The following is a 16,426-nucleotide window of genomic DNA, read 5'->3' on the forward strand; positions in this document are numbered from 1 at the left end:
ATCTTTGCCAATAATTGTGATTATCAGAACTTTAGTTGTATTGAATATGAATCCATGAATATTCATGGATATGAAAGTGAAATATGAATTTCACTTTCACTTCCCTGATGACGAATGAGGTTGAGCAGGTGTTGATGAGTCACCTAACCGTTCCTGCATCTTTTTTTGTGTAGTAATTGTTTCAGTTGTTTTATCCACTTTTGAATGCTTTTTAATTTAATTTTAGTAATTCTTTATGGGGCTTCCCTGCTGGCTTAGTGGTAAAGACTCCTCCTGCCAATGCAGGAGATGCAGGCTTGATCCCTGGGTTGGGGAGATCCCCCTGGAGAAGGAAATGGCAACCCACTCCAGTATTCTTGCCTGGGCAATCCCATGGACAGAGGAGCCTGGCGGGCTGCAGTCCATGGGGTTGCAGAGTCGGACACGACTGAGTGACTAAACACCAACATTTCTCTGTGGATTCTGGGTTCAAGCCTTTTGTCAGATGTGTGTTTTGCGGATATTCTCTCACAGCCAGCAGTTTGCAGTTTCGTGGTCTCAGTGATACAGCACGGACTGTGTAAAGCTAATGTAATTAGACATTTTCAAAATTGACAAAGTCATCGTCACAGTGGGAGACTTCAACATGTATCTCAGGAATTGGCAGATCAAACAAACCAAGAATAAATAACTCCATAGAGAATTTCAATAGCAGCTGTAACCAACGTGACGGTCCCAGGGCGGCTACTCTGATAGGCTTCGCGAATTCTCACTCTATGCAGAGGCTGCCCAGTCATCCAGGACCTAAAGGCTATTTATACTCAGCTACAGAGTAAATCTCAACATTAAAATACCATTTTATGCCAAGTTTGGCAAATTATTCTTTAAATGAGAATATCCAGGGCAATAAGAATACAGAAAGATGAACTGTCCTATCCGTTTTGGGCATAAAAATTGGTCCAAGCCTTTGGAGAAGAACTTGGCAATATAGAATTACAATATGCAATATGCAATTACAGAGGCATGCCCTTTGGCCCAGGTACTCCATATCTAGAACCTACGCTCCTGAAACATTTGCACACCTGTGCAAATATATGTGGTTCAAGTATGCTTTTGCAGGTGACATTAGCTGTGGCAATGCCATGCAATTTGGTTCTGAGCAATTCATCTCTCATCCGTCTTTGGACCTCTCCTGGTGAGCTCCCTGACATTTCCTTATGTCTGCCTCCAGGGTTAGGGCAGCTCTACTCTCTGAGACTGGATTAACACTTTTTAAAAATGTTTTATGAGTTGTTCACAGTAGAATCACAAGTATACCGCCCACAACAAATGTTCCTTCTCATTTTTTAGAAACCCTCCAGGCACTTCACAATGTGGTCCTGCCTGCGTATTACCCTTGTGTGTGCGTGATAAGTGACTTCAGTCATGCCCAATTCTTCGTGACTCCATGGACTATAGCCCACCAGGCTCCTCTGTCCATGGGATTCTCCAGGCAAGAATACTGGAGTGGGTTGCCATGCCCTCCTCCAGGGGATCTTCCCGACCCAGGGATGGAACCCGCATCTCTTATGTCTCCTTCATTGGCAGGCGGGTTCTTTACCACTAGTGCCCCCTGGGAAGCTCCACGTGCTACCCTCTCACCTGCCAATTTCCAGCTGTGCCCTCCAGCTCCATGGACTCCCTCAGCTGACCAACTTGTGCTGCTTCCCACCTTCGGGTCCTAAGGGGAAGGGTCCCGTCCCCTTCCGCCAAGCGCTGCCCCCTCCTCTGCTTCATCTCTCTACCCTCCTCTTCCATCCTTCCATCCCGCATCGCTGCCTGGCACAGCACAGCTCCAACCGATCTGGGTGCCATGCCGTCGGCTCCCCAGCCCTCTGTGTGTGCCAACTCCATCCGGAACTTTAGTTATGATACAGTCATCTGTCTTCCTCACCTTTTATGACTTAGGTTCCCCATAGGGAGCATAGTGTCTGGCACATGGAGTTTCACTTACCCCTGAAAAAAATTTCCTTTTTTTTGACTTGCATTTTAAAATTTTTTGAATAATTATTAAAAAAATTTTTTTATCAGAGTATAATTTTTTTACAATGTTGTATTAGTTTCTGCTGTACAACAATGTGAATATATTCTCTCCTTCTTGGACCTCCCTCCCACCCACCCCCAATCCTGCCCCTCGAGGTCATCACAGAGCAGTGAGCTGAGCTCCCTCTGCTGCACAGTGGCTTCCCACTCTTACATATACTACCATATACACGCCAATCCCAATCTCAATCAGTCCCGCCCTCTCCTTCCCGCCTTGTGCCCACAAGTCCATTCTCCACGCCTGCATCTCTAGTCCTGGCCCGCAAATAGGTTCATCTGTACCATTTTTCTAGACTCCATATTGTGCATTAATATACAATATTTATTTTTCCCTTTCTGACTGACTTCAGTCTGTATGACAGACTCTAGTTTTATCCACATCACTGCAAATGTCAAAATATTTCTTAAATGTACAGCCAATCACATGAGTGAAGAGAGAGGAGCAGGACTTCCTTGGAGGTTCAATGGTTAGGATTCCTCCCTTTCGCTGCCAAGGACTCAGATAGGATTCCTGACTGGGGGGAACTAAGAACTAAAATCTTGCCAGCGTGGCCCCCAAAAAAAGAGAGAGAGAGAGAGGACAGAGGAGCAAAAGTGGGGCATTCGTGCGTCAGGGAGCAGTAAAGAGACCGGCTGAATAATAGCACCTGGGGAGGTGGGTAGATCACGCCTGTCAGCAGGCTTCTGTCCACACGGATGATCAAATTAGCTGAATTCAGAGCTTCAGAGGCAGGCACGGTTGCAAAGAGCAAGTTCGGTTTCCTTTGGGAGCTGCCGAACTTTCAATTAACCTTTTTAATCCCCGAAAAGCAGAAGAGACCCCCATCCGCACACTTTTGTGTGCTCTGCAGCCGACTGAGGGGTGAGGGCGGAAAAATACCAGCCTCCATTTGGAGCGTTAAAGAGAAAACTATTAAAGCGGCATTTTTTCCTTTTTTTAAGAGAGAGTACAAAGAAGAATTACGAGAAACCCCCGAAATTACAAGTGTGGGTTACAGTAATTGCTAAATTGCAGAGCTCCAACTTCATTAGACACACACCCCCTCAGCTTGCACAGTTTTCCAGGGCTGTCTCGAGCTGACAAGCGCCAAAAAGCTCGGTGGGAAGTCTGGCAGGGAGTTGAGTGGGACTCACGGGGGCCCCATCCTGGGCGAGGCTGGAATGCAGAGATGGGCCAGAACTAGTAAGTTTCTGTTCTTTAGTCCTGAACTCCTGTGGGGGGACAATACAGCCTGCGCAGGGGGCAGCAGGCAGAACTGGGAGGTTAGCAGGGTTTGTTTTTTTTTTTTTAATTCTGCAGAAACAGCAATGATCTGTGGCCAATTGATTTTGAAGCCCCAAGAATTTGCCTTCAAAGACCCTGGATTCAGGCCGGTCTCCAGCATCATTTTCACCATTCCTAGCTGTGACATCTACAGTTTCAAGGATAAATTCTCTCCTCCTCTGAGGATCATCACCCATCTCTGCACAAACACGGTCTCCTTTGAACAGCATCCTCTTCCATGTTCGTATCCCTGGCACCTCAGACACATCAGCTACATACAGATGTGTTCCACTTACTTCTTTCTCTTCTTTAATGAGTGAATGAATTTGAGACTGGGCTGGGTCCTCATTGGATGGCACAGGCTTTCTCTAGTGGTGGTGCTTGGGTTTCTCACTGTGGTGGCTTCTTCTGTTGCGGAGCCCAGGCTCAGCAGTTGTGGTACACAGGCTGAGTTCCAGCACAGCATATGGGATCTTGCCCCACCGGGGATCGAACCTGTGTCCCCTGCATTGGCAGACCGCTTCTTAACCACTGAACCACCTGAGAAGCCAGCCCACATCTTTCACATAGACACACCTTATGCTTTTCACGTTGCCTCCAAGCGCTTAAGGCAAAGACCTGAGTCCCACCTTCAAAATTTCTGAAGTGAGCCAGGAGATGAATCTACAGCTTCGTCAGAGCCCAGAGACAGATCAGATGCATATTAGACTGATGGCCCTTCATAGTCATGGCCTGAAGGAGGAAGGGGCATGTTCTTTTCCGGGGGAAATGTATCTATTTTACATACGACTGTTTTTTTTTTTTTCTTTTTACACACAATATTTGGAGAAAATAAAAAACGGCATGCAAGGAAGCAGTTCACACGCAGGAGGGTGGGGGAGAGGTTCAGGTCACAGCTTCCCCTGAGGGGCTGCCCTGTGGAACCTGGCCCCACCCACTGGGTCCCTGCCTGCTTCTCAAGACCCATGCCAGCAGGTCGGCCTCCTCTAAACCATCCTAGCAGGGACTCCCCTGGCAGTCCACTGGGTAAGAATCCACCTTCCAATGCAAGAGATCCCTGGTTGGGGAACTACGATCCCAAGTGCCATGGGGAACGATCATGGGGAACGATGCCCAAGCACCGAAATTGAGACCTGAGGCAGTCAAAAGGACAGACCACCCTAGGCCCTAAGGAAGTGGCCTTCTTGACCAATTCAGTTAATTTCTAGACTTCCCTGTGGTCCAACGGCTAAGACTCCGTGTTCCCGATGCAAAGGGCTCGGGGTCGATCCCTGGTCAGGGAACTAGATTCCACGTGCTGCAACTAAGACCCAGTGCAGACAAATAAATAAATATTTTAAAAAACTAACCAAGTAACTCATATGACATTTCCATGGGTCCCGCAGGTTTCTGCCCTCATGAGGCTTCTGTTCTAGTGCAGGGGCCTTGGGGCCTCTGGTGAGTGTGGTCAGCCAATGTCCTCAAAATTCACGTCTGCTGGAATCTCAGAATGTGACCTTATTTGGAAACAGAGTCATCGCAGATGTACTTAGTTAAATCAAGAGCAGGTCCCACTGGATTAGGGGGCCCTAAATCTAGTGACAGGTGTTCTTATGAAAAGAGACACACAGGAGAGACTGAAGCAGCCACAAGCCACACGACGCCGGGAGCCACTGGAAGCCGGAAGAAGGGAGGAAGGATCCTCCCCTTGAGGCTTCAGGGTGGGTGGGCCAGCAGACCCCAGATCACCTCACCTCTCTTACCAGCGCTCTCATCTTCCCCAGAAATTACACCCAAAACTTACATTGCCAGACAAGACACAGGCCACCCAGTTAAAGCTGAACTTCACATACATAAGGGCTTCCCTGGTGGTTCAGACAGTAAGGAATCTGCCTGCAATGCAGGAGAACTGGGTTTGATCCCTGGGTTGGGAAGATCCCCTGGAGAAGGGAAAGGCAACCCACTCCAGTGTTCCTGCCTAGAGAATTCCATGGACAGAGGAGCCCGGTGGGCTACCATCCATGGGGTCGAAAAGAGTTGAACTCGATTGAGTGACTAAGAGTTTCACTTCTCACATGCATGATGAATAATATTGTAGTGAAAAAAAGTTCCATGCACTATTTGGGACATACTTACATTAAAAAAAAAAATCATCTGTGACTTACCTGAAATTCAGATTTAACCAAGCAACCTGTGATTGTTTCCAGACTCTGGCAGCCCTAGGAATGCAGTTGGGAATGACTCATTCCCCCACCCCACGCTGGTCACCCCACTGCTCCCTCAATATCTCTGTGCCTGGCAGGGACCCTGTGGCTTTGCCAGCCCTGTTCTCAGCAGCCTCCTCTATGGCCCCGTGGGTTTGGGCTTCTTTTTACTCTGGGATAGGCCCCGTTCCGCTCTCACCACATCCTGCCGAGGTGCAGGGGCCCCCTGCTTGCCCCCCGTCACTCCGAGGCACACACCTGGAGCCACATCCGTTGCTGTGAGACAGGCCAGGCCCAGAAGGGCTGAGACACAGACATTGCTTTCACACTTAACTTTCAAGATCGCTTTAAAATGTACATGGGCTTCCCTGGTGGCTCAGGGGTAAAGAGTCCAGCTGCAACGCAGGACACACATGCAGGAGACACGTGTCCACTCCCCAAGTCCAAAAGATCCCCGGGGAAGGAAATGGCAACCCACTCCAGCATTCGTGCCTGGACGGAGGAACCTGCTGGGCTACACGGGGTCGCAAAAGAGTCGGATGTGACTGAGCAACTAAACAACAACAAATACGTAATGGAGTTTACCATTTTCGCTCTTTTTAAATGGACAGGACTTCCCTGGTGGTCCAGCAGTTAAAATTCCGCACTTTCAACGTAGGGGGTGTGGGTTCAATCCCTAGTCGGGGAACTATATAAGATCCCACAAGCCACGTGGCATGGCCAAAAAATATATATACAGCTCAGGGGCATTAAGTACATATGTGTTGTTGTGAAACCATTACCACCATCCTCCTCCTGAACTATTTTTCTCCCCAGACTGAAGTTCTGTTGGCATGAAACACACCTCCCCTTGCCCGCTTCCCCAGCCCCGGGCACCCACCACTCTAGCCAAGGATGTTCTAAGGTTGTTGGCTTTCAGTCGCTCAGTCTTGACTCTCTTCGACCCCATGGACAGCAGCACGCCAGCCTTCCCTGTCTTTTACCATCTCCCGGAGCTTGTTCAAACTCATGTCTTATTGAGTCAGTGATGCCATCCATCCAACCATCTCATCCTCTGTCATCCCCTTCTCCTCCCTTCAGTCTTCCCCAGCATCAGGGTCTTTTCCAGTGAATCTGCTCTTCACATCAGGTGGCCGAAGTATTGGAGCTCCATCTTCACCATCAGTCCCTCCAACAAATATTCAGGGTTGATTTCCTTTAGGATGGACTGGTTGGATATCCTTGCAGTCCAAGGGACTCTCAAGAGTCTTCTCCAGCATCGCAATTTGAAAGCATCAATTCTTTGGCTAAGGGTAAGAAGTTCTACAGATGGCGGCCAGCACCAGGCTATGAAAGCTGCCATGTGGTACATATCCCCAACCCCCCCACCGTGGGGCCCCTGAGGGGATGCAGGAGCTGGGCAGAATCCTGATTCTAGCAGTACCCACCCTGGCTGGGCCAGCAAGGATGCCCCTGGGGCTTGCTTCCTGAGTGTCATGGCCGTAGACTCAATTCCACCTGGGCAGTGTCCTCAGTCTCCCTCCCATGGGGTCACTCCACATGGCTGTTTCCTACAGGGGACTTAATACTGCTTCATGGAACGGGCTCTGATGCTGTCACTAATCAGGGAGATGGAGAGGCCATGGCTGTTCTCCACATGTTGGGACTGCCTGATGCTGATGCACCTGGTACCCAAGGGAGGGAGGGGGAGCGGAGAAGGGGGGAAAGAAGGAATCGGGGGAGGGGAGGAGGAGAATGCAGTGATGTGGGCGACGACGGGCAGCATCTCCCTGGCAGGGCCGACTCTCCCAGTAATTAGTTTTTGAATCAGCCAGATGGTTCAAGCCCCACTCACTCTGGGCAGCTTTAATAATTTCCACTCCCTTTTCATTCTCATTATTCACAGCCGTCCTCTCTGAACTGAAAGGAAGATGCTTTCTCTGCTGGGGGACTCGGCCTTCCTGCAGCTGTAGCTTCCCCAAGGCCCAGAGGAACCCCCTGTATACCTGGGAAGTGGTGGCTACACAGCTGGGCAGGGATGCCTGCAGGACCCTGCAGGGCCGGGTGGGGCCCTGAGCATGGAGGGCGGCCCGCAGCCGGTGTGTCCCCCGGGGCCAGTCCTGGGAACCCCGAGGCAGAGGCTCTGGAGGTGGCGGGGCTCACACAGACCCGTGAGGGGATGGAGTGCAGGGAGGTGCCCTTGGGCCTCCAGGGTGCTGCCTCCGGGGTGCAGGGAGGAGAGCTGGTACACGGGTGCTTACCGGCCTGCATCGCAGCCTGGCCTGCTCCCTGCCCAATCTCTGCCGGCCTCCTTCTCTCTCCGGCCTCCTGGCTCCTCTGGCTCCGAGTCCTCCTGGCTCAGAGCTTCGCACATAGGAGGCCCTTCCCGACACCACCCCGGAAAGTGTTGGGTCCCCATTATGTGACCCTGCAGCAGCCATGTTCCCCGTCTAGCACTTGCCCCCATGGACAGCACATCACCGCTCGGCTCTCGGGGCCTCCCCGCTGGCATTTTCCACCTGGTGTATGTTGTATGTGCTACTTTTATAGTCGGAAGTGGTGTTTACAAACAGGAGAGGCACACCCATAAACAGACCCAAAAGGAGAGCTCTGAGTCGGCTGATTTCCAGCAGGCTTCCTCCCCAGGTGGGGCCCTCCTGCCCTGGGTCCTCAAAGGATGCACACGAGGCAGGGCAGGTCTGGGCAAGCCCGTAGGCTGCCAGTTGATTCTATTCTCTGGCTTGTCCACATCCTGCAGCCCAGAGCAAGGGAGGGGCCGACCCAGAACACCTGGTCCTCCCAGCCCTATTGGGACACCCTCCTCCCCACCCCCAGCAGGAGGCTGTGGCCCATCCTTGGGGCTTCCTGCTCACCCTCTGGGATGACTTGGTGACAGCCCAGAGTGAATCTTAAAGGTCTTTGAAGAGCTCCCGGAGTTGGTGAGTCTGAAGCCAGGGTTCCGAGGGGCAGGAGAAGGCCATGTGGGGTCTACGTGGGGATCAACTTGTCCGGGCTTCCCAGGATCTCCCTGGGTTTAGCACTGAAGTCCAGAGTCCCTGGAAACCCGTCATTCCCAGATAAGCTGGGACACTCAGCTGGATCTACAGCAGGGGATTTGCTCGGTTGGGCAGGCCCCATCACCAGGCCGTTCCTCCTTGGATGGGAGGGGCAGGTGAGCTAGGTGGAGAGGATGGCCTGGGCCCCTCTTGGTCCCAGAGCAAGGCTGGCTGTCGTTGGACAGGACAGCAGCGTTAAGGGTCAGGGAGCAGGCTGGACATCGTCAGTGGGCCCCTGGGGGGACGAGCAGGATTTCTGAGCCAAGAGCAGGGCTTGGAGAGGGTGTCGGCCCCAGAGGGTCAGGGCCAGAGAGAGACGGTGCTGGACAGGGGTGGCCGGCAGGGGTGGCAGCGGGGACTGTTTTAGTATGGAGGAGCGAGGTGGGTTTCAGGTTCAGGGACTGCTGAGAATTACAGGGATTGAGGGCCGGGCAGAGCCAGGATGGCCTTGAGATGCCAGCCACCAGGGCTGCAACCCTGCTGGTGGGCCAACCCCCACAACCCCTGCCTGGGCCCACAGCACACACGGGTGTCGATGACACATCTCAGATCCTGAAGTAGAGGCTCCATGTGGTCACGGTCCAACCGTTCATCTGGAGATGAAGTCCACTTGCCTTCTCCCGAACGAGCCAATCTGCCCAACCGAAGGGGTAGGGAGGCCCCCAAGGGGCAGAGATGGTCCTGAGGCCACCCCACCTGGCCTGTTGGTGGCAGAGGCTCGAGCCCAAGTCACCCAAGTCCCAGTTCAGGGCTTTTCTACTTCCCCTGAGACTGGATCGGGGCAGGAATGGGGGTGTCATGGGTTGAAGAGTGACCGCTCCCAATCCCCCAAATCAACATCCACTTGGAACCTTATGTGGCCTTACGTGGACAGTCCTGGCAGTGTTAAGGTAAGAACCGGACGAGGTCACCCTGGATTAGGCTGGGCCTGAGATTCAATGAGAAACACCAGAAGAGGACTGACGCACAGACTGAACTACACGGCCACCGAAGCTGGAAGAGGCGGGAAGGCTCCTCCCTGGGCCTTCAGAGGGAGCCTCGTCCTGCCGACACATGATCTGGCATGTCTGACCCCCAGACTGCAAGAAAATCCATTTCTGCAGGCCTACACACAGCTAAGAAATACCCAGATCCCTGGTCTAGATGCCCCACTCGGGATGCAAGAAAAAACCTTGCAGGCCAGCCTCTTTTATTCCAGTCTTTTGGTGACTGAGTTCTCTTGGAATAAATTGGTATGAAATGATTGTCAAACACTGACCAGCTCATAGGGTTCACTGCAACAGACTTCAATTTTAAGAAGAAAAACATTATTTCCAGGATACAGTCATAGAAGCAGTGCACAGCACCGCCCGGTGGAATGCCTTCAAAGCCTCCTTTTAATGAATAAATTAAGACTCTGTTCGCTTTTCAATCATCCCATTAAATCAGTGCTTCTAAGTCCCTGAAACCTTTCTTCCTCCTGAAAGGAGATGAAACAATTCCCCAGCAATCACTTCCACGCTATCTTCATACTCATCAAAGGAGTGCCGTGCTCTCGGGGTCAGAAAAGAGGGGATAAAAAAAAAAATCCCCACTCCAGAGTCTTCCGGGTTTGCATTTGGAACATTTATTTCAGGAAATACATTTTCAACACTTTGTTATTTATACAAAAAGAGACAAATTTCTCAGGAGGCACATAGCGAAAGGCCACTGTGGAACAGATCCCAGTGAAACTAACAAGTTTTCAAAATCTGGCTACAGAGAAGGAAGCGAAGGCGTCCCAAGACGGGCCGGGACCCCGACGCTGGCGACGGACGCATCCTTCAACATCTCGGTTTTGGCAAAAATGGCAAGTCGGCAAGTAAACTGTTTCTGCTGAGGGTTCTTCCTCTCTCAGGTGGGGAGGGAGTAAACACACGAAGCAATGACCTACACACACACGCACGCGCGCACACACACACACACACACACACACACCGGTTGTCCACATCCACCCCTCCCACCTTCTCATGGGCCGCAAGAAGCCAGCCTGGGGCCTGGAGACAGTCACGGATCGTTGTCCCGAGTCTGAGCTCCCTGGCCCGGGGCTGTGAGGACATAGAGCCCGACTGTGGGCTGTGGACACCTGAGCCCTGATCAATCCCTCTCTGGGGATCTTTATGATGGGCTCTGGGGGCAGGGGAGGTGCAGGGCCCCAGGCGCCTCAGGGCAACACGCAGTCAGGCTTGCCTGGCCTCCCATCTCCCTGTTTGTGGCGTCAGCTAGGCCTCCGTCGGAGGGCTGTGTGTCTGGGGCGGCCAACTGAGCCTTCACTTAACCAGAGCATCTCGGGCCGAATGGGTGTCTAAACAGACAGACAGACACGCTTCCCTGGTCACACGGGGTGGGGGCAAGGCTGGCACTGAGCCCACAAGAGCCACTCAGAGCACCCCAGCCGTGGTTCACACAACCCATGGCCCCCCACTTCCTTCTAGCACTTCACTTCCTCAGCTCCTCTACCAGATTCACTCGCTTGGACCTTCCCAAAAATCAGGGCGGGGTAGGGTGCATCTTTTGCTTCCTTTGAATCCTCAAATTCCAGCAGGGGTGGGGGTGGGGAAGGGAGCGGGACATAAGGGGAGATGAAGACACATCTCCCTCTCTCCACCTTGTCCCAGTTCCCCGCCCGAGGGGACAGCTGGGGAGAGCTGGTGGCTCGCGTGGACGGCTGAGATAAAGGCACTTTCTGCTCCAGGACAGGCTCGCGGGTGGGTGGGCAGCAGCCAATGGGCAGCTTGGGTCTCGTGGAATGAACTGCTCTCCCCCAGGGGCGGGCTCAGGGGCTCCCCCGCAGCGTGCAGGGAGGCGGGGCCAGGAAGGGGCCCCAGGTCCACTGGCAGGGTCCCATCCTCCCGCGGGCACCACCCCGCCATGCTCCAGGGGCTCTAGGAGCTGGGGGCTGCTCCTGGCCCCGGGGAGCTGGGCCTGGAGTGGGGGCAGGGTCGGGAACTGAGTCACTGGTCCTCCCGCCCCTTCTGGACCTCAGGGATGGCCAGAGAGCCGCCCCCCAACTCCAAGCTCCCCCCCCACCCCCAGTCCTGGTCCCCGAAGTCAGTGGGCTAATAACAAACATACTCAGAGGGCACTCGTCATCTTGTTACTTGGCAGGTGTGAAGGGGCGGAGATCGAGGACACAAGGAGAAAATTATATAAAATAAAAATGGGGCGGGTGGCGGGTGGCGGGAGACGGTAAAGACTCGGGGTAGGGTCCCGGGGCGGGCGGTGTCTACATCTCCTGGGCTTCGGGCGCCTTCTCCTCGACGCCGGGCGGTGTCTACATCTCCTGGGCTTCGGGCGCCTTCTCCTCGACGCCGTTGGCCACGGCGCTGCTGCCCTCGTGCAGACGCTTCACGCGGTAGGCTTCGAAGTGGATGGTGCTGGTGATGTCTTTGATGTTCTGCATGTGTGTCCTGGGAGGGGCACGGGGGAGGAGTCACGAGGGGGGCCAGGAGTCAGTCAGGGCGGGGGTCCTGCTCACTCAGCCTGCCCTCCCCACTCCCAATCCCCACTACACGGTTCCCCAGGGGGGCGGTTCCCCAGCATGGCGCTTTAGCCCCACCAAGACAGACCAAGCCTGGACAGGAGCATGTGGGGGTGAGGAGGTGGATCTCCATGGCAACCCCTGCCTCTCTCAGGACCACGAATTCCAACACAGCCCCCTTTCTGTGACAACTCAATCGCCAGTTCAGGGACAGGCTGAGCACAGAGGACCCCGGCGGTGGGCAGGGCTGGAGTGCCCTTGCCCTGGTTCAGAAGAGCCAGGGCAGCGGCCAGGTGTGCTGGCAGGCGAGGGGCAGCGGCCTGCAGCAGGCAGGTGAGTAGCCTGGGGGTGGCGGGTACTGGTACCCTTGCTAGCCATGTGTTCAAGCGTCCCTTCTCCACTGACCATCAGGGCAGGTTTGCAAAGGAGGTGCCAGAAGGGCCCGACGTCAGAAAGGCGTCCTTCCGCAGCCAGGCTCTCCAGCACAGGGCAGTTAGCTCCTGGAAGCCATATCCTCCCCCAACTTGGAGGCCATGAGAGATGGTCCCATCCCTCCTAGTGACTTCGTCCCTAGCATCCATCCTATTGGCTGAGGAGCTGGGAGCCCCTGGCACCCCAGAGGGAGCCCTCATCATCTCTGTTCACCTGCCCAGGCCCAGGCCTTACCACCTAGGCTGAGGACGGGCTCCTCCTTGCCTGGGCTCAAGGAAACTGAGGTGCGGCCTCCACCAGGTCAGAGGACAAGAGGTGGAGCCCCCGACACATGCCCAGCACCCGAGACTCCTGAGGCTCAGGTTGCAGTGATGCAAACTCAACCCTTCCCCAAGTGGAAGTAAAAAAGATTTTCACTGCTTGCTTCATTTCCAACAAGGCGTTTTAAGACAATGGGGCCCCAAGGAGGAAGGCAGATGGGTGGGGTGCACTGGCTGCTGCTCAAGACCTCTGCCAGCCGGCCCATCACCCTCGCCCACCGCCTGCAGCCCTGATGGAGGCCCCTTCTGAGCTGTCAGCCCCTCCACACCCAAGCACCGGACCAGCCCGGCTCTCACCTGATAAGGAGGTCCCGCAGGTAAGCAAACTCACAGTGAGTGGTGTTCTCGACTGCAGAGGAGAGAGAGGGAGCTTTAAGATCAGGAAAGCCCCTCCCGGCAATGCTGGGCGGGTAGATGGGCGGGGCAGGGGGGCCACAGGGGCGCACTGGGCACCTCAGCTCCTGCCCTCTGGGAAGATGGCACTGTCACCCCGCAAGACAACTACGGGGGAGAGAGCGCTGCGCCAAGCAGCAGGGGGCCCGGGGGTGTCCCAGGGGAGACCTGAAGATGAGAGGGGTGCTGGGAACAGAACGAGGCAGGAACCGGGGCTGGGGTTTCTCCCCCTCGTGCTCAGGACACACGCAAGGACACACGTGTACAGAGGTTGCACACTGGGGATGACCACTCGCACTGAGCTCAAGAGCCAGCAAACCTGAGTCCTGGGCTGCCCGGGAGGCTGCACACGGGGACACACCAAAGCCCTCGGGGTGCCGAGCACAAGTGCAGGACAGCAGCTGGCTCTGGGCACGCGGGACGACGGGCAGGGAGGGGCCCCACAGCACCCCGGAGTGGGCCAGTGACGCCCAGTGCTGCACGGAAACTGCCTGCCTGCTGCGTGGTCGTCAGCTGCCAGTCACCCTTTAAAGGGTGCTGAGTGGCATCACCTGGACTCAGGGAGGCTCTCCTCTGCGGTTCTGTGGGGGCGTCCGGCCTACGGGAAGGAATCCCCAATCTCCACACACCCTACAGGAGAGCGACTAAGACTTCTCATTTGTGGTCATAGGGAGGTGGGGCTCAGAGAGTGAAAAAAAAAGCACTCTGTCCAGCTTCCACGGCCCGTGAGGCCTGGCTCCCAGGTCCAGGCTTCCCCATCCCAGGGTAGCAGGGCCTTTCTCAAAGTTAAAGGGTCGATACAGCCAGCAGATAGATGGGGAAACAATGGAAACTGTGAGAGACTTTATTTTTCTGGACTCCAAAACTGCTGCAGGTGGTGATTGCAGCCACGAAATTAAAAGATGCTTGTTCCTTGGAAGAAAAGCTATGACCAACCTAGAGAGCATATTAAAAAGCAGAGACATTACTTTACCAACAAAGGTCTGTCGAGTCAAAGCTATGGTTTTTTCAGTAGTCATGTATGGATGTGAGAGTTGGACTATAAAGAAAGCTGAGCGCTGAAGAATTGATGCTTTTGAACCGTGGTGTTAGAGAAGACTCTTGAGAGTCTCTTGGACTGCAAGGAGAGCCATCCTAAAGGAAATCAGTCCTGAATATTCATTGGAAGGACCGACGCTGAAGCTGAAACTCCCGTACGTTAGCCACCCAAAGCGATGAACTGACTCATTGGAAAAGACCCTAATGCTAGGAAAGATTGAAGGCAGGAGGAGAAGGGGACGACAGAGGATGAAATGGTTGGATGGCATCACCGACTCAATGGACATGAGTTTGAGTAAACTCTGGGAGTTGGTGATGGTCAGGGAAGCCTGGCGTGCTGCAGTCCATGGGGTCTCAAGGAGTCGGACACAACTGGGCAACTGAACTGACTGACTGCCAGCCGGCAGGGGGGCCAGGGTGGTAAAAGGCCGAGTGCCCCACCCTCCAACTCAGGCTTCCCAGGTGGCACTAGTGGTAAAGAACCCGCCTGCCAATGCAGGAGACATAAGAGATGTGGGTTTGATCCTTGGAATCAAGAGCATGGCAGCCCACTCCAGTATTCTTGCCTGGAGAATCCCATGGACAGAGGAGCCCGGCAGGCTGCAGCCCATAGGGTCACACAGGGTCGGACACAACTGAGGTCACTGAGCGTGCACGCACACCCCCTACCCCCATGCCGAGCCTCCAGTGCTCTGATTGGCCTTTCCTTGCTTTGTGCCTGGGCTCTGTCCTCCTTCCTCTCCCATCCCCTATCCTGCAGGGCTGCGCCCACAGTAGAATCCTCTGCTGGCTGGCTCTCACGCAGCCTTTCCATCTAACGTGGAGAAACACTGAGAGTTCAGGGAAGGATGGGGCTCTGAACCTGAAATGACTGACCACTGCATCCCAGGTTGGGCAAGTTATTCTGGCCTCTCTGAGCCTCCATTTCCTCATCTGTAAAATGGGCATAATAATGCCTCCCACCTCTCAGGGGTGGAAGAGGATGAAATGAGTTAACTGTGCGCTTTATCACATCCACCCTCCTCTGAAAACACTCGGGCAGCTTCCAAGGATGAGTAAAGTACCTCAGGACGGTGGTGCGCAACCCAGGAGGAGGAAGAGGGAACTGGGCCTGGAGAGGGTGGGGATGAGGAGAGGCACAGAGCAGCCTGCTCTCCGGTCAGCTCTCAATTCACAAGGTCCCAGAGATTAAAAAAAAAAAAAAAAAGTCACCAATGTCTTGGGGAAGTTCAACTACTCTAATGGCAGAAACTCCTTCTGGGACCTCACGAAGGCTGCTGGGAAGTCAGAGCTACCCCCCGCCACCATCTTTAAAGGTTCCGTGGGGCTGTTTCTCATCACCACCCTCAACGTGGGCTGGCAGCACCACAGCAGGGCACAGATCATTCAAAGCGCAGGCAGGATCCAGGCCAGAGCAGGGGAGCGCGGACACAGAAAACCAACCTCCCTAATTTCCCAACAATTTCCTTTACCGGATGCCGGCAGGGCCCAAGTTGGCCACCAGAGGGCAGCAGAGGCTATCAGAAGCGGAGCTGCCCTTCCCTGCCCCTCCCCAATGGCCTTTTCTTTTTCGTTTTCCTTTTTTCAAATGTACTCGGGCTGCGCCACGTGGCGTGTGGTATCTTGGTTCTTGACCAGAGATCAAATCTGTGCCCCCTGCAGTGGAAGTGTGGAGTCTTAACTACTGGCCTGCCAGGGAAGTCCCCCCACTGGCCCCTTATCCCAAATCCTCCAACACACTTTACAAAAAGGTTTCTAAACAGCAAGATTTCAGGAAGAAGAGAAATGGAAGAGGAGGGGCCAAAACGGGATGAGCCCAGGATGCAGCCTAATTGAGACATCTAGGCGGGACAGGGAGGTGAGGGAATTTAACAATAATCCAGGTAAAATGAGCCTGGGAGTGCTCTATTAGATCAGTTTTCATTATATCATTTACTGCTAATACAATGAAAGTATATGAAAAATTAAAGTATCTGCTGTCCTGAAAGCTCCGATGGTCTTTGAGACATTCTCTGATTTCACTAAACTCTTGGCACAAGGTGCTCACTTTATGGACGGCAAAAACGGGACCCAAGGGATGATGGGACATGCCCAACGTCACAGGGACGTGCCCAAGGTCATGAGCTGGGTGTGGGATGGGGTGGTAGCAGCGGGAGTTGAAAGCAACTGCTGAATTTTCTGCTTCTTTCTCTATGCTAGGC

General features: G+C 53.9%; 1 protein-coding gene across 9 annotated transcripts in view; it reads right to left on the minus strand.

Annotated features, from left to right (window-relative positions):
* Nucleotides 1–10,126: 10,126 nt before the first annotated feature.
* SEPT9 (septin 9) overlaps nt 10,127–16,426 on the minus strand; it is a 179,502-nt gene continuing 173,202 nt past the window's right edge. For 8 of the 9 annotated variants that reach the window (XM_027518528.1, XM_027518530.1, XM_027518529.1 and 5 more), the window contains 2 exons: nt 13,092–13,143; nt 10,127–11,971 (listed from right to left, as the gene is read on the minus strand). In XM_027518528.1, the coding sequence (XP_027374329.1) occupies nt 11,836–11,971; nt 13,092–13,143 (188 nt within the window). In that variant the 3' untranslated portion in view covers nt 10,127–11,835. The remainder of the gene's footprint in view (nt 11,972–13,091; nt 13,144–16,426) is intronic. The other variant, XM_027518527.1, reaches the window with a different exon arrangement.

The sequence above is a fragment of the Bos indicus x Bos taurus genome, chromosome 19, assembly GCF_003369695.1.
Source record: "Bos indicus x Bos taurus breed Angus x Brahman F1 hybrid chromosome 19, Bos_hybrid_MaternalHap_v2.0, whole genome shotgun sequence".
NCBI classification, from domain to species: domain Eukaryota; kingdom Metazoa; phylum Chordata; class Mammalia; order Artiodactyla; family Bovidae; genus Bos; species Bos indicus x Bos taurus.